We start from the raw sequence: 23,190 nt of genomic DNA on the forward strand, positions 1-23,190 counted from the left end.
TCTCTCTCTCTCTCTCTCTCCCCCCCCTCTCTCTCCCACTCTCTCTGCTCTCCCCTCTTTCCCACTCATTTGTGCCTCCCTCTCGCCCTCCCTCATTGTCTATGGTGTCCAGTTTTACATTTCTGACTGACATTTGCTCTCAGCTCTGTCCCTCCTCGCCTGCCATTTCTCCCTATCCCCTCCCTCCTCAATTTCTCCCTCTAAACTGACACACAGCCATGTCTTAATTTCTCCTGATGCAGACACGCATAATTAATGTGGCATCCAGTGAGGGGAGAGGCCCTGGTTTCTGTCTCCTCTATTTATAACACCCCCCACTACCACCCCTCATTCCCTCCATGTCTCTGCTGATTCTCTGGCATTTTTTTAAAGGATTCTTTCACTTTCAGACTTCCTCTTTTCAAAAATCACTTTTGTGTTTATCGGCTCTGTCTTCCTTTATCCTTCCCTCCCTCCCTTACCCCTTTCTCTATGTCTCTCTTACTGTCTGTCTGCCTCTCTCTCTTCCCGCTCTCCCTGTGTAGTGTTAATCTCTGACAGACACTGCTCCTGTTCCCAGCGTGGAACCAAAACAGCAGCACAAAATTCTGAGGAAAAAAGAAAACACATTGGTAAACACCACTCCCCAGACATTTCCCTTTTCTGTTTTGATGTCTTCCATTTAATTTCTCTCACCTCCCACCTTCCATTGACAAAAAAATAAATAAAAAACATCCATTCAGAACCTCAGTCACTGAGACTCTGTTGATTTTTCTTTATGCTTTTGGGTGGCAACTTCAAAAGCTCAGCCTAACCAGAAGGGAGGAGGACACAAGAATTGTACTGCATTGACGTGTTTATCTAGTATGAGTCAGCTAGAGACAGGATGTAATTACTGGTGTAGTGTTAGTTAATAAAAGACATAAGTCAGTGAAACAATATTTAAACTATTCCCAAAGCCTCATTAAAGCGTGTATGAGTTTTTAATGAGCGTCATTCCAAACGGAGATGGCTGCAATGTGAAAAATGTGACGCCTACGTTGACAGAGTGATGCTCGCGTCAAAGTAAGGCAAATCATACTTCAAAGTTACAAGCTATTTAATACATTTGCTCAAAAAATATTTGTTCCGAGGATGAAACGTTTGTTTTTTTGTGTTTTCTTTAATTTAAGCTTTTGTTTTTCATATTTTGCAAATGCAGTTTCATCTACTTGTAGTGTTTGTAATCTTTTATTTTAGAGTAAATGGTTTGGAATAATGAGATATAAACCTTATTATTATTATGAATACACACTGAACAGACTATTGATTGGAACCACTGCTGTATAGATTTCCAGTTGTATAACTGATTGCCCGGCAGGAGAGGAAGCAAGAATAAGAAAAGAGGGTGAAGCAGAGATGGAGTGTTTGATTGAGCATGGACGAGAGCAGGCTAAGTGGACAGTAATATGCGGTGTACTGATCCACCTACGTATACTGTCAGTCCTATTGACCTCATTCAGTCTGGGTGGTCTCTCATCTACTGCACTGCTCTGACTGTCTACTCGCTACCAATTTGTCTTTCTAGCTCACATACAGAGGTGCTCGTAGCTTATATTCTCTCACTCACTTGTTTACCATGCAAAACCTTGGACATGAAGAGAGAAGAGGGCCTTTGTCACTGTATGTCAGGTCTGGGTGTTTTTCTCTACATTTTAAGCTCCTTTTTATTTTTATATTAACATTCATAAAGCTAGTGAAGATGACATCCAAGGCTTAGGCTTGTTTTAAGAGACTAAATTTGTACATTTGCCATGGATTATCTTACATTTGACCGCACCTGAGGAAAAAGTGACAAATGGAGTGTAGTAGCCAGTCATTATCCAGCCAAGTCTTTCAGGCTCTGAAAACTTGATTAAGAAGGAAACAATATTGTCATACAATGCAAGAAAAGCCTTGGTTGAGTGACCATTTTAGTTTTAATACAGTTTGTAGTTTGTCATCGTTTGCAGCAACCAGCAACCATTTAGAAACCCTTCATTCACCTTAAATTTTAACTTTTGAAACAATGGCAACAATAACAAATTGATAATTGCAGTAATCAGGCAAAAAAACCAAACAAAATTGGAATAGCATTTTAACATAATTGCCAAATGAATATGCACGCACACACACACACACACACACACACACACACAGACACAGACACACACACACACACACACACACACACACAAACACACAGTCTTCACCCTAAATTTTTGATGACTTGCATTTTGTGTATGCAAAGGGGAGGCGAGTCCCCGCAATGTGACTGTAAACAATGTCCCCACAACATAAATCCCCCCCCACACACACACACACACACACACACAGGGACTTACCTCTGTCTCTGTGCAGTGTCAGTTTTCGATATCAAGTGGCCTGCACGTTGTTCCCTGTGCAAACCCTGCCTGGACCCGCTTAAAAGGGGGTCCCCTGCAGCCACTTATTTTACCTAGTGATATGAACTCTGTGTGCCATGAGCTGGGGGGTGGGGGTAGTACAGGCTGCCTTCAGACCTGCAGGAGGTTGTGTTGTGGAGGATTGGTGAGTCACTCTGCCAGCGTGGCATCACGAATGCCCCGCTCTTAGCTTTAATAATAACTGTTCTTGGTAAGCATTTTAATTAAATGCTAATGCATCCAACACCTTTTGAAATATCAAGAGGATTTTGCTTTCTGTTCCACTACCACCAGTATAAATAGGCACACTGTGACAATTGGATAATTGAAGTGTTATCTAGTTGTCAGTCTTTTCTTCCATCTGTCTCCGGGCACATCTGTGGTCAGTGCAACTCGGATCAATTCATTTAGCATTCTTCACACACACATAGATGCAAGCAGAATGCATCCTTCATGCATTTGAGCCTCTTTTATACGTCTTATTTTGCCTTTCAGGGCCGCAGGACAGCATCGGATTTCTCCACAGCTTCCATGCTCTCACATTGATTTCCGATCACGGTTGAATTATTTTGGCGTGAGGCCGATTACACAAGTACTGCATCTCGCAGTCTTTGACCACGTCTCTTCCTCTCTCCTCCCCTTCCTCCCTCTCTCCCTCACTTCCTTGCCTCACGTTCTGTTGTTTGTGTTGGTCTGTTTAGTCGGAATTCATTTGTGTGTCTTTGTTTCTTGCATCTATTTTTGACTTGTTTTTCTTTCTCATACTTTGGCATGCAAAGTGTGTGTGTGTGTGTGAGAGAGTGAGAGTGTGTGTGTGTGTGTGTGTGAGAGAGTGAGAGTGTGTGTGTGTGTGTGTGAGAGAGAATGAGTACACATAATGAATAATGCATGGTGTGGTTTCCTGGTCAGCGAGACAGGCAGACGGTGGGGACGGTGAACTGCCCCCCGGGTCCTTTTTTTCCCCACCACATACTGTAGTTAAACAAACCACGAGTGCAGGAGGCAGCCCCATGTCCAGATTACTGCTGCTTTATAGCCACAGACAGGATCTGTCCCCATCCATTCATAACTCCAGCACCAGCTGAACAGCATGACCACTTTGGACTGCACCCATACCAGAAATATTTAATACTTTTTATGATCATATGGTAGCTAATTCTTCTGATGGTGTTACCAACAGTTACAAGTGTGCTTTTTGTATTTGAGTGATACGACCCAGATGGGCCTTTTTTAATGATTTCAGTTGGGCAGCAACACTAAAATAAATCCTCATTTGCTGATAAAATAAAGTATTTGAAATTGTAAATCTTGTAGCTCAGTTGTTAGTGGACCCCACCCCCCCGCCAAACAATCACAGATGAGCCCTAATCTGTGCATTTATTCTGAAGTCGATACAAACCTGATTGGCGCTCAAAGGAAAAGAAGCAATCTTTTTGATGCACACAATTGATTGCGTTTCTTTGTTGCATGGTAAAATAAAGCAGCAGCAAGATAACTGGCAAACCATGCTAGTCTGCAATTTAAATAGAGATTAAATTTGTAATTTTACGTTTGACCTTGAAACCCACCTTGCGAGCGTAATGCCATTAATAGCAGTTTCGGTTAAGTACTGAGTACAGTTAACCTGTCTACATTACTTTCGACTAATCGGCCCTGTTTGTGTGTATCAGTGTCACAGTTGGGCAGCTTTGTTCCTTGAAAATCATGAATTATAGCCCGAAGGTGAACAGAGCGACCCACATAAACGCATTCACACCATCGCAGTGACGGAGAGATAGATGGGTCTGAATAGAGATGGAGTGATGAGAGGAAGGGAGAAACCTGCTCACCGCTTTATCGCCCCAACTCATTTACGAGGGCGACCTTGTGCTTAGCGTGTGTGTGTGTGTGTGCGCCTGTGTGATGGAACTGCAACTTCACCATCCACCCTGATAAGCATACCCTGGAAAAAGTGCAAAGACACAGGCACACACTGTGCTTGGGGACCAGCTGAATCCTCTTAGCCTTTTCCCCTACATGAAGGGCACTGCAGTACTCTTCCACATCAATGAGGGCAATAGTATAATGCGCTCATGCACATGCACTTGCACTGTACTGTCTCACAGTATATTGCTCACTGTATTCATCTCATTTTTAATTCTCTTTCTTTGCGTCTTTCCCTTTTGCACTCCACTCCTTTTTTTTTTGTTAGTCCACATTTTTCACTTCTTTTCAGCTCGATTTTAAGGGGAAAACTTGCTGTTAGAGAGAGCAGAATCAATGTGTTTGCTTAAATTCTTCACATTTCTTAAATTATAGTTGAACCCCAGGCCAGATCTCTGAATATGTTTCATCAGTGATTGAAGCAGCAGGAAAAGGAGAAAAATGCTTCTATTTAATGTCTCTGCTGTCTTTTTTGTTTGCCTTTTTGTTTGTCTTTCCCCCGGTTATACTCTGGTCCCTCTCACTTAAAAAAGAAAATGGTCAAACTAACTGAAAATACTGGAGGCAGCCAGCCAGATAGCCAGTGGCTGTGTCAATAGACACGTCATTACCTGTCTTATTATTTGGCTGCTGTTCTCTGTTCTTTTGGCTCTTGTTTTTTTTTCGCCTCCTCTATTGTGCTAATAACAAACAGTTCTGTGCGCAGCGTGTTTACTTTATTCCATCAGTCAGCACACTCTCAGCCTGCGATAGCCAGAGATGACAAATAGAGGAAGAGGATTACAAAGAATAAAGTTAAAATAAATAGTTCATGGTAGAGAGAGTTGGGCAGTTACTGTGGAATTTCGACGACATTATTGAATGAGGCCAGTCTTGCAGGGCACACTATATATATATAATAGCTCAATTTTCACCACAATTTTAGTCGTGTTCTGGCTTTCTATCACAAACAAAGTAGTTTTATTAATGCCCGCTTTTAGTTGCTTAAAGGGCTGATTTAAAGTCTTACTAATTAATTTCTCTTTGGTAATATCAGCTGAAACAACATAGGAAAAAATGAGACTTTGAGGATTAACTGAAACTTTTTAAGAGTCTAATAATAAGATCTTGGAGTCTAAAGGCAAGTTTGAAAATTCCCCAGCTTTGGAGTGTCTATTCTCCAAGCGTTGTCTTGTTAATCCTCCTTTGGTCAGCTGATTCTCCTTTATTTGTTGTTCTGGCCCATGAAGCAGCTTCATTTTTATTGCTTATTTCTAAAGTTGCTTTTATTGTTGTCTCGCCTCACCATTCTTCTCACTTGACTGCCATTTTATGTTCCTCCCAAATTAATGTTAGTATTTTTACACACACAAACACACACTTCCATCCTCCTTTTCGTGTTGGCACGGTTGTCTTTCATTACACATACCTTCACCCACTTTGTGACTTTGTGTACATGTCTAACTTTCCTCTTTTCAGTCTTCAGGAAAAAAACACACTGTTGCAAACACAAATTCTGGCAAACACAAACACACATCCTACCCAAATCCTCCTGCTGTGTCGCCTTCTGAGCTGCTGGCCGCTAGGTGTTTTGTTATCTAAACAAGAACACTGCTTGACACTGAAACAGAAATGGTGTGCGATTGGCATCACAGGCAAAATTAACAGTCAAATAAATGCTGTCCTCAACTGGTGAAAATGTTCAAGCTACTTCTGTATGAAAGCATGTTTTATTGACATGTTATGCCAGAATATTAATAGAACTTTAATGTCTCCTCACTGAATTCTTACTGTCGCAGTTTGACCTAGAATAGTGCACAGAACTAGGAGCAGTATATAGTCTGTGTCCTTCACCATATGTTAGTTGAATCTCTGAGCTCGCTTGAGGAGATGGCTTTAGGCATCTATGCTTTATTGATGCTCAGATTGATCCTATTCTCTTGATGACCGTGACACAACAGTGCAACATATTGACAGTTTTGCCAGGCAAATACACATTCATCTCTCTTTGTGTCTCCACCATGCATACATCAAATACATAGGTAGATTACATGCCGTTAAGCAGCATATGTCATTTACATCACTTTGTAGGCAGCCTCAATCGTAACACTACTTGTAGCTTCTTACATCCTGGGATCCTATGCATGGGAATTATTATTATCATTATTATTATTATTATTATTATCATCACTAACATACATCCTGTGTGTGTGTGTGTGTATACAGGCAAGCGCAGAGCAGATACCAGCCTTTCAGTCGTGCTAATGGTTCCCTTGACAACACAGCAGTTGCTACACATTGTCGTTGGCTTGGCTGTAGGGTTAAACACATACTGCAAAGACACACACACATAATCGGGCTTGCATGTGAACACACTGAGCTGTCATGATAAAACAGAGTTGGTCTCTGTCCCTTCTCTCCCCCCCAACTCTCCCGTCTCCACTCTTTTTCTGCCTCTACGATGGCAGAATTTACATGTGATTCATGCAGATAATGTACACACACTCCCTGATGTTCACACAACATCTTCACCTGTCCCCTTCCACGTCTTCAATGTTTGTGTCTCTGTGTGTCATGTCAGTCCTCCTTCACTTGCTCACTTATTGAGTTGTCAATGTCTGGCCTCTACTGCGTGGAGGGCACACCTGCCTAGACCTCCCATCTCCTCTTGTCTTGTCCTTTTTTGTCTCTCCTCTCACCTTTTACCTCTGCTTTCACAAAACGCTCTTTTTATCTGTGTATGTGTGTGTGTGTATACCTGGCGTGAGCTGGAATATAGCCTCAAAGATTTGAATAAATAAGCGCCAAGTGAAGGCCAAAAAGAGGAGAGATTTGAGGCAGTAATCCTTCACCAGCTTACCCCAGCATAATGTCCTCACGCCCGCACCCTTATCCCCATCTCAGCATCTCCTTCCATCTAACTCCTCTCTCATTCCATTTCTTTATATCCCTTACCAACAAGAGAGAAGCTATCTCAGCGGCTGTGTCAGCGATCGGCATCTCTTCCCCTCTTCCCCCCTCTCCCTCTTTTTTCTATGTTTTCCCAGAGGAGAGTCGGGGGCATAAAGGGAAGAACAAGCCTGGCAAAATCTTTTCAAAAAAAAAAAACCAACGGGGATTGGGCTCTCAGCTTTGAATTCAGACAGATAAAGCTAATGGCAGAAGTGGGCGACAGGCAGAGAACTGTGTGTATATGTGAGCAAGCATAGCTTCAATTGAGGCCAGCTATAGAAATGTAGTTTCTTTAAACCCCTTTGCTGGCTGAATCTCTCTCTGAATGTGCAGGGGTGTTTGCAGGGGAAGTTCCAAGAAAGGCTGGCCAGGGCACTGCAGTTTCTTAAAATGCTTTCGTTGCCAGCTGAATCTCTCTTAAAGTGAGAGTGTTTGCTGCTGCATAAGTGTGTTTAGTTAGGCTTGTCTGAAAGAGGATCAGTACTTCCAAGGCCTACATTAAATGTCATTACCTTTTGATGCGTCAGCGTGTCGGTCTGTAAAATTTGAACACCTCTCCATTCTGACGAGGATAAAACTTTTTTTTTTTTGCATTCAACAGCTACAGGTAAGGTTTTGCCCTGTCCTCTGTTGATAAGACTCATTGAAGCTTTTGCTGTTAGCACCGTGGCCTCTGGCGTTTCTATAGTGCTGACATTTAGCACTAAAGTCTGACACACCCACAGACAGACAAAACGCTCGCTTCCTCATACATTTTGTATCTCGACTCCATATTGTTTGTCTGCCACCTCTTAGCAACTCGTTTGCCACTTTTGGCTGCGAACTGACACTCAAACACACATGTACGTCCACACAGTCACACACAGAGTTATTATCTCCTGGAACAATACTAATAGATGCATGTACTGCTGTGAGCAAACAGTTTGTGCCTCTGCTGCCAACAGAGTGGGAGGGTGAATGCTTGCCAAGTCTCCTCTCCTCTCCTCTCCTCCAGCCACCTTTCTTTGTCTCCCCTCTCTGTATTTTCTTCTTTTCTTCGATCATTCCCCTCCATTCTCTCTTAATGCTCATCCCATGGGCTGAGGCACATCCTCGTCTTCTCTTTCTCATAGTATTCAACTCCCATTAGAGTAGTACCTCCATAGGCCGCCGCCTTCTCATCACTGTTGCAGGTTGCCACCTGCTCCTTTTTTTTTTTTTTTTCCCCTGACTAATCCCTCATGTTTACACTCGTACATCTTCAACTGTGGCTCACAACTTGGTTTGAAGTAATTTTACTGCAGCAGCAACAACAAATCTGTAATTGATGGACAAACACAAGCCTGCTTGCACATACTGTATATGTCTTTGATGTGCCTGGTCATGTTTAATTAGCTGCAGTGAGGGACAAGAGAGTGGTGAGGGGAGAAGAGCAGTATAACTGGCTGTCTAATTATCGGCTCCCCCGTTGGGCAGGTACTCTTATATCAGCCAGGCCGACGAGGTCACGCTCAGCTTGGGGCCACACAGTGCCTCTGATTCACCTCTTGTTGAAAAGTTGTTGGTTCTAAAATGCCTTACATGGCCATGCAAGCAATTATTCTTCTAGTAAAAATAAGTATGTAAAATAAATTCACCCCGTTGCCCACATCTCTACATTAATGTGGTGATGAAAGATCTGTCCTGACCCTGAAAAATCGGTTCTAATTGTGTTCAATCAACCCAATTGTTTTTTTTTTCTTGCATCCTTAAGCCATTGTTTATGTATAAATTACAGCTTTAGAAGTTCCAACTCCCATTTAAATAACTACATCTTCATATTTATAATTTATTCTTCTGCTTCCAGTGACTTAATTTTTAGGTTGTCCCAGTTGGCTTTAGAGGATCTCACAAAGTGTTCTCTCGTTGTCTGACATAAATAAGCAGCCTCTGTATTTAAATGCTCTCTGCTGTCTGTTTTCTGGGATGGCTTTGATCAGTTTTTATGCGGGGGTGGCAGAGTTGGACTGACACAGGTTCACCTGCAGTGACTCCCACACAAGCTCTTTCACATGGACAGCATGCAGTCACACATCTGTGTTTCAAGTGTTTTCACAGGGCTGAATCCCAACTAAAGACATGACCAAAATAAAAACATTTGACAATGACTCAACAACAATAAATGCTATATGTATGCAAATTAAAATGGTGTGAGAAGTGAGAATTATACAGAAAAAGGAATGGGTCAAATGTTTGCAAACAATCATTGTTTCACTGCTGGCTTAGATCTGCCAGCAAACCCACATCCTTTACTATTGACTAAGGACTGTATTTTAAACAAGCACTTCTGAAGACACCATTTGTGTGGGATCCATTAAACCTTGTGGCTGGGATCAGCGCCCGGACCCCGCCGCCTCATAAAAAGAGCTTTTGAGCTTATTTTCCCTCTCTTCCTCTTGTGAGTTTATTGGAGTTGCATCTACATTTGATTCCACTTAGATGAAGTAATTACACAAATCCTGACAAATGTCCAAATGCCCCCTAAATAATAAAAACTCAAGTGGGAGCAAAAAGTCTTCACTACCTACAATGCACTCAGGCTTTACTTGTCCACTGCAAACAGGAGGTTGGCTATTGATTTGTTTGATCTTTAAAGATCACTGCTGACCTAACTGCACATACACATTTAAACACACACAGCAGTTTGCTGCAGCGGCTGAATAATTCTGCCACCACATGAAAACTGTGTTTCAACTCGCGGATGCTTTACGAAGCTCATCAGAGCTTTCATCTTGGCGTTGCTTTCATGTGCTGTTCTGTGCTCAGCGGTGCACGTTTCCTCAGCAAGTCTTTAACATTAGCACACTGCTTGTCATCTTGAAGTCCACATCGGTGTAAATTCAGCAAATACTGAGCGCTCCCCTTAATGTGTCAGATAAGGGCTTCCTATCGCAATCACCTTTTCAGTTCTCCTCTTTCTTCCCCATCTGTATTGCTCTTTGTTCATCATCCTTGCCCCATCGTCTCCCTTTCTTCACTCTCCTTTCTTGCCCATTTCTCTCTCTACATGGCCTTTTTCCATCTAGCACTGCTATCCCCTGACATACTAAATCAGGGTGTCATAGATAATGTGTCGCCCTTGCTATCCACCTCAGTTAATTCTCTTACCCTTGTCTGTTTTTCTCACTGCCTCCTTTCTCTAATGTCTTGAGCAATGCAGGAGGCCATTTTGTCACCCCAATTCCACCCCTCCACTATCACCAAAATGTCTACACCCAGATACTCATTCTCATCCTAGAAAAGATGAAATCTCAGAACCATTCCCTGTAACCCCCCAGACTCGCCCTGCTTTTTTTTAAATGTAATATCCGTCTCCAGCTTTGCAAGGAAGCTCTTTTTTCCTTGCTTCTTTCCTTTTACTGTGCATGCAGCAAAGAAGCAAAGCTTTCCTTATCAGCACACTGTGTATGTGCCTTTTTGTGTCTTTCTTGGACTCTGCGTTTACATGGGAACATGCAGGAGTGCCATGGAAACTACAAAAATAGTCTATGCACCTTTTCAGTAGAGGAGTGTACATGAGAACATGGATGTAAGTGTCTGAATTGCTGAGAAATATACAAGGAGGGAGGGAGGTTTCATACACTTCAGTAAACTGCATAATATACTACAGCGTACTGCTGTTCCTGTGGCTAGATGATAAGAAATGCTTCATTAGAAGCAAAAAAAATTAAAACGGCAATATTGTCAAAGGATTAGTTCACTGTTTTTTCCATCCTTGACCCTATTTTTTTAATATTTATTATTGTACATAACAAAACCTGGCTTCAGCTGCAGCATCTCACTGCACAGTCCATACCCAAGGCAGGAAGAGGCACTCAGTGAAGGCAGTGCAAATTGAAATTTTCAGAAGAACATAAACAGACACCTCACTATATGACATGATTATTGATGGTTAGCACAGTTGACTAATTTGCACTCTCTTTAAGCCCACTAATAAGCTGCTTAAGTTCCTTTTAAACAGACACACAATCTAGGAGCTTGTGCGTATTACAGTTGGAAGTGATATGTATATATTGTAAGAAATATGTACATCTGAATTGTAAAGATGGCATATAGACATTTTTAGCTGTTTGGCTTTGGATATTTATTCTGTTGCATTAGCAGGTGAGTGAATGAGGGCTGATACTGAGCACAGTATCCTTGGTGATGCTGCGCCTGTGATCATGATTTCTCTCCAGGCTGTAAATCTCAACAAAAGCAGTGAAATTAATGGTCAATGGCTTCATTTTTTGTTCTGTGTGTATGTCCACGCTTTGTGTGTGTGAGTGCATCTGTTTCTTTATTTGTTTGTGTGCTCACAAAAACCTCAACACAACCCCTCCTCACATATGTCCCAGCCCGCCGTTTGCTGCTCTCAGTGGACTTGATTTACTACACACAAACACACACACACACACACACACACACACACACACACACACACACACACACACACACCTCAGCCTCAACTACTAGACGGGCTCATAAAAGTAAGGCTTCATCGTCGCTGGCTGCTAAGAAAACACAGGGATGTTTTTCACCCGCCAAAAGGGCAATAAACTCTGTCTCACAGCGAGTAACACACTTCAGTGGTCCCTTCTACATGGCAAAAATAGCTCACACAACCTACCTGCCATTCAGTCTCAGTTTTAGCAACAAAATCTGTGTTACTGTAATAGTTGACCACAGTATATTTCCAGTAAAATCTGTTGGCATGCACCTATTCAACACTACAGCCTCGGCGGCACTGGGCTCATTGCCAACAGTATACTGTGATGAAGATTTTTCTTATTCCTCCGTTGACCTCGGTAACAACAAATTGCACCACCAGCTGGTCACCGAATATGGCTATTTGCATCAGTTTTCACACAGTCAAAGTCAGATGCACCAGCAAACATCAACTTGCCTTCACCATTTCCTCCAGTCCATCAGCACCTTCCACACCTTTACCTTCTTGCTTTGTTTCTTGATATTCCCAATAAAATTAACATGGTTAATGCACTGTAAAAACTGTATCCTCAGTATAGAATAGATTGTCTATTTAATCATCTAATTAGCTTCTCTCTCGTCAAAATGAGCATGGCATCCCTCTCTGCTTAGATGAGGTGCAGTCTCCACCTTTGACTCCGCATCCCGTCCAGTCCCTCTATTTGACATTAGGACCAAACAACTCTCTGGCTCTGACTCATGTTGACTCACAAGGCAGCATGCTTCCAGGCCTGCTTAGAATAGCCTCCTGTCTGCTCCACTAGCACACTGGCTAGTGCTCACACAAAAAAACTACCACATGCACACATCCCTAGCTTAAACTAAAGATGCAGATTTAAGGCAGTTTCTGTAATTGATCGTTGGCTACAGTATGTTTAATTATTAATAATAAGCTTAGAAAATACATATGCATGAAAACAAAAATAAAGCCATTGGCATGGGCTATTTTTGTAGCAAAGCTAGGGTAAGTTAGGTATTTTAATCATACAATAATGCTGCCATTAAAAACAAATAATTTAACAAAGTGCCGGCATTTTCTCAAAAACATAAATCACATGAAAGTGAACATGCGAGTCGCTTCTTCTTGACAATGGGTCGGGCATCCTAAAGAAAAATGCATGTGTCAAGCAGGAAAAAAAAACAAATGGGTGACGGAAGTGTATGGATGTTTCAGCATTTAATTCAGTCCCATTAAAACACCTGCACGAGTGGAACCAAAGTTCCAGTAATACGTAAATATAGTTGTGCAAATGAATCATTAGAAATTCAAGGATTAATGCTTTTCTACACATTTTAGCAGATGTTGATTAGAATGCACATAGCCTGTGACAGAGGTAGAAAATGTTCCAAAAGTGAACCTTCTCTTTGCTCTACTGACATGACTGTGAGTGAGGGGCTTTAGTTGATAAATGACTGATGCAATTGAGATTACAGTCTATTGGTCATTTTAATGGAATACCATTTTATTACAGCCATCTTCTGCGCCTCAGTGCATAGTAATTTACAGTGAGGAAAAAAAAATCTAATTAAGAGATTGCATCAAAATAATTGGGTTTCAAAATGTCCTCCGAACCCTTTTAAGCTGAGAATGAGCTGCTTTCTTAAATTGAATGGGAGAGAAAGTATATTGTTTGTTTTTTTTGCTGCTGGTTTAAGGGCTTTGACCTGTTAAATTCAGTGTCCTGTTGATCACACTGAAAACACATATACGTGCACATGGTTGCTCTGTGGCAGTTTTCGTTCCCTGCAGTTCCATTTGCGGTGACCTCCTGATCCTTCCATTCTCTCTGCCTTCATATTTGCCAGTCTCCCTTCTTCAAGTACCCCCAGTGGTCCAGTCCATTACTGGTATCAGCACTTCTTATCTGCTGCACTGTGCTATGGTAACATTACACTCTATCCCCACCCCCGTGCACCCCCAACACCACACCCCTTGTGGTGCAGTCCAGGCCATTCACCAATCATGCAGGAGCCATGATGGCCAGGCTATATATCCCCCATTCCATCTGTAGCTGGCACTCTTGCATCACATTTGCTCTGCTTACTCCTTTCCTAAGCGCCTTTGCTCTCTCTTTCTCTCACTGCTTTGCCTTCCGCTCTTTAGTAGCTCTAGCTCTTCTTCTTTTTCTCTCATTTTAGTTTTATTTTAATCAATTTTCCCTTCTTCTGTTTATTTTTTTATTTTTTCTGTTTTTTGCTTTTTCCTTCTCACGGTCAGTCTGATTCTCCCTTAATTCCCCTCCCCATCTCCTCTCACTTCTTGTTCTCATATTTTTTTTTCTTTTAGTCTCCCAGAAATACTTCTGTGTACCATCAGCCACCTTATCCAAGCCTGCCACATTGTTTTGTGTAAGTCTTGTTTTTCCTCTGCTGTCTGCGTCGTAGATCTTTTCCCCAACAGTTTTCTGTTTGGGCAAAATTTTTCACCTCCCTGATAACTTCTTTCAAGCAATTTGTCATGCATCCATTCCCCCTTTTAAGTGTCTTTCCTACATCTCAATTTCTATACCACTTTATCTTCTCCTATAATTACTACCACGCATCCCTTCCTTTCCCTCCCTCCCCAGGCTCTGTGAGCTGTGGGTAAGTAGGTGCATCTTGCCTTGCTTCCTGTTTCAAATGGCTTCATGATTGCTAATGAAGCACACAGACAGAAAGAAAAACATGATGCGGAGGTGGAAGGGATGGAGGGAAGGAGTGTTTCCCATGGAGACGGGCCCTTCAGTGGCTGGCTAGCTGATTGGCTGATTGATGACCCTGTAGCCATGTTGTCTGATTAGTAAGAGGGAGCCTTTTTATAGCACAGTGCAGCTTAATATGTGACCACATAGCACAACATACACGCAACATAAGGCCCATCCTGCTATACCATACTGAGGCATAGCAAGTGCAATACAGTTTGGCCAAGCTTACGATAGAATGCCATAACACAGCTTAATGCTTAATACAGTGCTTACATCTGTTCATACAACTGCTCACAATCCCTCTAGCCCATTTACACTATCCATTTATATACAACATACAGGTACCCCATTTTTTTCACTTGTTTAAACGTTCCTCTCACCTGCTTTACATCAGAGACTATTGGAAAACCGCTGTCTGGCTTTGCATAGCTATATCAAAACAAGTGGGAGTGGGAGACAAAGGCATGCTGCTGCCTGGGGTATGAGTCAGCGTAGTGATATGACAAATGGTCAGTACAGTATGAAATCGGCATGTTTTCTTTTGGGGGTTTATTAAGACTCTTACATTTTTTGCCTTTATTGGAAAGCTGAGAGTAGAGGGCAGGGCCACAGCCAGAATCAGGACATTCTGGGAAATGTGAAGTTTAGATGAATTATCCTGCTCGCTCTCTCTCTCACCCTTCTGCCTTACACTCGATTCCCTTTTTGGCATTTTACCTTTCCTGCCCTGCGCAGCACTTATTGTTTCTATCCTCCTTGTTTAATGTAGCCCAACACGCAACAGAAAACATAGCTGGCACCAGACACACACATACATGGACACATACAGACAGACTTGCATGCCTGATCCATCTAGCTCATTCTTGTACCCGCAGAAAATGCTCAATATTTAAGATGCAGGCTGAGTCATCAGCAGACATGGCAAGAAGGGGAGGACAGCGAGAACTGTAGTTCATTTGATCATGTCTGATTTTTGCCTAAGTGACCAGTTGTGACAGCCCTGGTATGCTGCAGTAGGTTATTTTTACCCTAATTTCATGGCAGTTGGTAGACTATTGTAAAATGTTCTTTTTGGCATAAGACAGTGTTGCAGTCGTGACCACTTGGTATGTAACCACACCTATATGTGGGCCTACAAAATGCTGCTTGTTGTAATGTAGTTTAGAGTTAAATAAAAAAAGTTTAGCTTTCTCTTCTCTCTGTCCCTTATTGTCTATACATGCCAGATGTCCTTGCTCCTTAAGATCACACGCATAGTCCAGTGTGCTTCCTCTAAATGTTTTTCAGGAAGAACATTTTATGTTTTCCTTTTTTATTTGATTTAAATGATTTTTCTCTGTGATATTATATTCTGCTTCACTGCACAATTTTGCCATTCATGTTTTTACTCCAAAAGCAGTCTTCAAATTGGTTCATCATATCCTCCCCAGCCTGGCAATGTTAGAGGACATATTTAAATTACACATTTACAACAAATGCTGTCTTAGTCTACAATATATGACATGTTTCCAAGCACAAGATGTAATCTAAAATGGCAAAATTGAAAGATTTCACAATATGCTCACTCTCCCTCTTCAGCTGTCCTCTTTGACCTCCATCTCTTACTCTATCCATCTCACTCTCTCCCTTTTTTTTGTCACTTCCTAATTTCTCAGAGCTGGACTGTCACCCTTACAAACACACATCACACGTTCTCAGCTAACTGCAACACTCTTTTTGTGGTGAACTATGTCAACCTTTCTCTCTGCTATATTCAAGCCTTCTCCCTTTTTATACTGCCTCTGTCTCAAATGTCGAAATACTACTGTGTTGGAAAGGCAGCCCCTGATATTTTGGCCCTTGCAGGTACTCTCCCTAACTAGGTCTCCATTTGCCACACTTTTTTTACTGGTTGTGTAAACTGTCATGAACTACACTACTGGGCCAAAGCTTTGCCTGCCTGCACAGGCCATTGACTGTGGATCTGATAACGTCATGCATGTCCAGAGGCTAGTTATCATATTTTTTTATTAATGTTAGTTGACTTTAGAATCGTACAGATTTACAGAAGCTAATGGGAAAGGCGTATCCGAATAGCCATTATGATTATGGTCCACACACAGCTTTCAATCACTCCCCTGGAGTTGTTTTGTAGTATTCCCTTTGCCATCGTTCACCCACATGTTGCCCAATGCAAATTTTGTTCTGTTATTTGCTGATATGTGCTCCCAGGGTAGTTCACATCACCTTTCTCTCTCATCATTTTAATTAACCAGTGTGCTTGAGATACTATCCCCCATTAAGTGAGAGAGTAAACAGAACGGCAACAGCATTACTTAGTTTTCAATTCTACACACTAAAAACAAAACTGGCTCACCTATCTAATACATGTCTAATAACCACTGTGTATGTTGTATGTTATCTTTCTTTGTTAGGCAGAGAACGGTGAGGCTATATTATGATTGAGAGGAGTGATATTGTCAAAGATGAAAAATGCACAGTTAACAGTGAGACCCGAATGCATTTGTCACCATAAAAAGCCCCCATACTGATTGATGAAGGCACAACAGCTGGCAATGCAAGGAAAAGTGAAATGAGGATCTATATTTTTTGGCAAAGTGCAAGACAGTCCCCAACACCCAAACAGTATTTCACCTTAATTTATCTCCTTTTTCACTCATTAGATACATGATTAATAATACCAGTTTATAAAATAATGTGAAAAATGAGCTAGGTAACACAATCAACTTGTATCATTGAAAAGCATTATGTAATGAACATTTTGATTAACATTAGATGTTATGATAGCACTGCTATACAGTACTTGTCTGTGGACATACCACTTAATCTTTTAACACCATAACACATTTGTAGAACTTAGATCAAACACATGCTTTTGATGAGCCACACCTTGATGAAGCACCATGACGCTCACTGGTAATGTAAAATATAAACAGAACAAACTTTTTCATTACATATAAAGAATATATTAATAGAAGTTGTTGGTAGATTTAAAAAAGCCCCATCCACTTCTGCACCGTAATTCATTGTGCCTGAGTCATTCAGCACACATAGGGTTAAAGTATAGCTGCAGCGTCTTACTGCAGTGTCTAAAGCATTTGGCTGATCGTTACAGTATACGCCAAGAGAAGAAGCAGAGGGGAAAAAAACATCTCTCTCTAATACTTATTTTTTTCTTCCAAAAATCCTTTTTATTGCATTTTATAACATTTGGCACAGTACAAATTCTTGGTGCTTTTACAAGATAAACCTGTAAAGATCGACACTGACCTTTTTTCGGTTTTTGTTAAAGAAAGTCTTCTCAGTATAAATATTTTTTCTTATCACTGCATTCTCTGTAGCATGGTGTAAAAATCACACAGAATGCCCCTTTTTAAAACAAGACTACCCTCATTTGTCAAAGTCAAGACAGCATCTTAAACAACTCATTGTTTTAAATAGAAGTTACAAGTTAGAAAATAGTTTCAATTTCTTTTTAATATATGTTTCTCTATCACCAGCCCATGGTAGTTTCAATTTGTCCATATATATATTTATTTATAAGCATGTACAACAAGAAATCATCAGTCTTTTTAAGTTTGCACTCTGTACAAAAAAGTAGTTCCTGTCCATTTTTTCGTTGTGCATTCTATTGCATGATTTTATGAGGAAATGACGAAGGGGGGCATGGGACAGGGGTGAGTGGGAGCTAGGGACCTAGGGAAAGAAGTGGGAGCCTTTTGGGCGTCCTTGTTAAATCTGAGTCTCCTGTACCTTTTCCTTGGTGTGAGTTTTTATGACATAGGGCTCAGCCATCGCTGTGATGGTGCTGGGCAAGGTTCGAGGCAAAGAGTTCCCAACATTGTTGTCTGTCCATTTAGCCCCATGGCCAGTTGGTTTATAGGTGTTGTATTTGGGCTTTAGAGTGCTGTAGTCCACCTTATGAGGGCTGTAGTCCATTTTGTGTGGACTGTAATCAAGTTTAGGTCTCTGAGTATGTGGACTAAAGTCAGACTTGAAGGCGCTGTAATCCGCTTTGTGGGGGTTGAAGTCAGTCTTGAAGGCGCTGTAATCAGTTGCAGTCTTATGGGGGGTGTAAGGATCCTTGGGTTTGTAGGTACTGTCAGTTTTAGATCTCTGGGCACTGTAGTCTGTTTTGGGTTTGGGCTGAGTGCTATAGTCAGGCTTAAATGGGCTGTAATCAGGTTTAGGTCTTGGGTGAGTGCCAAAGTCGGGCTTGAATGGACTGTATTCAGCCTTAGGTTTATGCTGTGTGTTGTAGTCCGATTTTAATGGGCTGTAGTCATGTTTAGGTTTTGGTTGGGTGCTGTAATCTCGTTTGAATGGGCTGAAGTCAGTTTTCTGCCTAGGATGAGTGCCAAAGTCTGGTTTGAATGGGCTGTAGTCTGTTTTAGTTTTTGGGTGAGTGCCAAAGTCTGGTTTGAATGGGCTGTATTCTGCTTTAGGTTTGTGAGTGCTGTAGTCCTGTCTAAATTGGCTATAGTCAGGTTTTGGTCTATGAAGGCTAAAATCTGGTGTAGATTTGTGAGTGCTGTAATCTGGGATGAATTTGTGGCTACTGAAGTCCATATTTGGCTTATATGTGGTATACTCAGCCTTTGGCTTGTGAAGGGTGAAATCAGGCTGGGGTTTGTATTCGGCCTTGGGTTTGTGAAAGCTGTAGTCAGTCTTGTGGCTGATAAAGTCCAGTTTGTGTATGCTGTTATGGTCCCGGATTTCAGGTAATGTGAGAGCCGTCTCTTGAGCTGCAGACGCTGGTGGTGGAAGGTCCTCCTCATCCATCTGGATAATCTCCACAGTGCGAGCATCTGCCACTGTGCTCCTCTGCTGGTGGCGCTTTCTCAATTTGTAGAAGGCGATGAGCATGACAGCAGCCAGCAGTGTCACCGCCACAAAGCAACCTATTATGATCTTAGTGGTCTTCATCACTTCATCCAGGCTAGGGCCAGACTTGCCTGGCTTGCTAGTGGCACCTTGGAGTCCTGTCACCACAGATGGCTTAGCTGTGCCTGGTGGGCTATCCGTGCTTTGCAGCAGCACAGTTGGTGTGGAGATGAAGACTGGCTGAAAAACGGAAGGAGAGGCAGTTGTAGTTGTTGTCCCTAGGCCTACCCCTCCTCCTCCAGCTACCCCAGCCCCTGCAGCAGCTGCTGTGGTCGTGGTGGTTTTAGGTTTGGGCATCTCAGTGGTTGGCCCCAAGACTTCCACAGTCACTGTGGTAAAGTAACTCAAGTTGGATGTATTAAGCTCAGCTGCACTCACGTTGAGGTAGGCCGAGGCGTTGGAGTTCCCAGCTGCATTGGACACCATGCAGGTGTAAGTGCCTGTGTCTGCTGCCAGGACATTCGAGAAATTAAGGGTACCATCATTGAGCACTGATATTCTCAGGTAACCAGAGGCATGTGTCAGGATAGTCCCATTGGGTAGGAGCCAGCGTACTGAAGACATTGGGGCTGTACGGCAACGAAGCTCAGCCACTCGCCCTGCTGAGATGTTCAAGTCCCTTGGTGCATCAGCAATGAATGGTGCAGAACACTGGATTGCAGCGCCCTCACCTCGGTCCACCTCAACCAGTTGTCGACCTCTCATGCTGGCAGGGGAGTGACAGCGTCCGCAGCAAGTTGAGTTTGTAGGGATATACTCCCTTAGCCAGCGTGCTAACCATACAGCTTCACAGCCACAGTTCCAAGGGTTATGGTGGAGATGAAGCTCCACTAGGTACCTGAGCGGGGAGAACAGATCATGTGGCACGGCGCTCAGATTATTATGGGCAAGATTAAGCTCTACCAGTGAAGATAGGTCGTCAAAACCATTACGTTCTATTACTGTGATTTGTGAGTTCATCACCCATAGCTTTTTCAGTGAGCGCAGGCCTTTGAAAGAGCCTGGCTTTATCTCTGGGAAGTGATTTTCAGAGATCTCCAGCTCCTCCAGGCCCTTGAGGGGACTTAGGTTTGGCATATCACCCTTTATGTTGCACATGCCCAGGTTGAGGTACTTGAGGTTTTGTAGGCCCTCAAAAGCTCCTTCTGAGATGTACTCCAGTTTCCGTAACTCTCCCAGGTCGAGTCGCATGAGTGAGGGCACCCGGTTAAAGGCGTAGGAGGGGATACTTTCAATGGGGTTGTTTCTCAGCCACAGTTCTCTTAGTTTGGACAGGTACTCAAAGGCCCCACTGGGTACCACCGTCAACCGGTTGTCAAACAGCTCCAGGGTGTTGAGGCTGGTAAGTCCATTAAACGCGCCCACCTCAATCTGCCGTATGGCATTGCGCCCAAGCTGGAGCACCTCAAGGTGGTGCAGGTGGCGGAAGGAGTCAGCCTGCACCGCCTCGATGGCGTTTTCCATTAGATTGAGGTGTCGCGTGTTGGCAGGAATTCCGGGGGGCACACGGGTGAGGCCACGTCGGGTGCACACCACCTTCCCCTGCTGATTACTGCAGGAACACTGCGGTGGACAGCCCTGGGGTCCCTGAGACACCGCCGCCCCCGCCAAGGCCAGGGAGGCGCTGCTCCACGCTCGCGCCATCAGGAAGACTACACAGAGCAGGGCGGCTTTCCTGGCACGATGCACAGCTACCCGCCCCAGGAGACTCATGATGTGGCACGTTCATAATTCAGCATCATCTGGGGGGGAGGTTGGGGGTGTTTGGGGGTGTTGCTTGGGGGGCTTTGGGAACAGGGAAAGTAGCTGGTTTGCTGATAGTAGTGTTAAGGGGACCAGAGTAAAGAGGTTAAGGGAACTGAAGAGGACAAGGGGAGAGCGTGGGTTTTGGGTGCTTGCTTAGAGGGGCTTGACCTATCCTCAATTAAGCAATGCTTTTATTTCCATGAACTGTGCTCAGGGGCAGAAAGAGAGGGGAGGGTAGAGAGGGCTGGCCTTTCTGAAACATGTGTATGAGAAGGACATGATGGTAAATTAAGCAACCAAAAACCGTATTAAAAGACAGAAGGGAGGGTAGAGTGTTACAAATTGATGCAAAGAGGGGTTGAAACACTAGACACCTACCTCAAGTTATTATTACAGGTCCTTGAACTGAGATATATAGCTTCCCTCCTGTTTGCAACCAGAAAGAGCTGTGGTATTCACATCAGATGTATGTATATCCCAAGAGCAGCAAAGAAAGCCTTTTTATATTTGCTCTGTCAAAACAGGTATCAATGCCAAAGAGCTTAACCAGAGCTATTTTGTAAATCCACACATCCAAAGAGAAAGGTTCGAAGGCCGTTTGTGAGTGTTTTTTTTCTCCCTTTCCTTGTTAATTAGAAAAAACAAAAAAACAAAAAACAAAAGATTGCAGATAGGAATCCAGTCAGGCTCCCAAAGCAGCAGTGATCCCTTGCTCGCTTCTTACTGTCGGCTCCTCTTCTCTTGCTTGTCCTTGGAATCCGACAGTTGATCCCCCTGCTAGACACCTTACCCAGGTCTCCATAGCACAGGCGACCACACAAACACACATGCACAATTTTTTGTGCACCAAAAGCCAAGACAGAAAGGACAAAAAGAGGGGGGTAGGTGGGGGTGGGATTTTGAGAAGGTTGAATGGAAATTCCACAGTCCTTTCTAATGTTCTTTGCCTTTTGTTTGCGATGGTTAGGAGGGGAGATTGACAAGCCGGGATAAAAAACCGACCCCTTCCTTTCTGTATTCCTCTGTTCACTTTTTAGTGGTCAATCAGTTGGTAGGTCGCTCAGTCTGACAGCCCTTCTCCCTCATTCACTCGCTTCCTCTTGCTTCCCACTCAATATTACGTCGTGTCAACTTGATTTTTCTTATTTATATTTTTTCCTCCAGAGTGCTCGACAGGGGTTGAAAAGGCTAGGCGACACACTCTGCCTTCATTGGCTTCTTCCTCCTCTTAACTAGCCACACGCTCCAGCCTGAGCAGCCGCGGTGGCGACAGCAGCAGTTGCAAACGCACACACACCATCCCTGCGAAGCACACAGCAGCAGTAGCGAGCACACACAGCAGCAGCTGCAGCCTGCCTCCCTTGCACTTCCCAATAATCCGTCAATTTCTTCAGAGAGGGAGTGGGGTGGGGGATGGAAGGGGGTGCTGGGAGGAGTGGGGGTGTTCTAGCTGGGTTGATCGAGGTGGGTTAGAGGGAGGAGGGGTGGTGCGCAGTTTCTCCTTCCTCTCTCCGGTTTGTTTCTTCTTTCTTCTTGTTTTCCAGTTTTTTTTTTTCCCTCCTCTCCTCGTGGTGATCAGCACCCCCTCGCTAATGCAGCGTTCGACTGGGGAGCAGAGCAAGACAGGGAAGGCAAGCGCTGTCCAAGCGCGCGGCTTACAGGCGTGACGTTAACAGTAGCGTCGATGTGGAAAGGATCCGTTGTAGCAGCAAAAGAGAGAGCGTGCGCCTGCTTGGATCCCTCTCTGACTCTCTCTCTCCTCCTCTCTCTCCCTCTCTCGCTCACTTTTGCTCTCTCTCTCTCTCTCTCTCTCTCTCTCTCTCTCTCTCTCTCTCTCCTCTCTACACTCACACACACACACACACTCTCTCTCCCTGCCTCCCTTCTGCTCTCTCTGCAGTGTCCTAAGGTAGTTGGGTGAGCTCAAAGCACTCAGACCTTTTTAGAGATCTACCTCTTCAAAAACCAGTTTGCTCTTGCTCTTCCTCCACTTTCTTTTTTTTAATGCTCACAGTCTCTTGTTCTGTGGCTTTTTGGGGCTTTGTGTGGCTTAGGGGAATAGACAGGCTGTCCAAGCAAAAGGCAGAGATGGACAGTGGCATCCCCACAGCAACCAGATTTTAACCCCCTCCTCC

General features: G+C 43.3%; 2 protein-coding genes across 2 annotated transcripts in view; one reads left to right on the top strand and one right to left on the bottom strand.

Annotated features, from left to right (window-relative positions):
• Positions 1-23,190, top strand: part of snd1 (staphylococcal nuclease and tudor domain containing 1) — a 166,175-nt gene that overhangs the window by 57,020 nt on the left and 85,965 nt on the right. The window lies entirely within an intron of this gene.
• lrrc4.1 (leucine rich repeat containing 4.1) lies at positions 17,591-22,857 on the bottom strand. Its single transcript, XM_051392437.1, has 2 exons — positions 21,434-22,857; positions 17,591-21,308 (listed from the first exon to the last, which is right to left on the bottom strand). The coding sequence occupies exon 2, from the start codon at positions 21,020-21,022 to the stop codon at positions 18,158-18,160; it is 2,865 nt and encodes a 954-aa protein (XP_051248397.1). The 5' UTR covers positions 21,023-21,308; positions 21,434-22,857; the 3' UTR covers positions 17,591-18,157.

Source organism: Dicentrarchus labrax, unplaced genomic scaffold, assembly GCF_905237075.1.
Source record: "Dicentrarchus labrax unplaced genomic scaffold, dlabrax2021, whole genome shotgun sequence".
NCBI classification, from domain to species: domain Eukaryota; kingdom Metazoa; phylum Chordata; class Actinopteri; family Moronidae; genus Dicentrarchus; species Dicentrarchus labrax.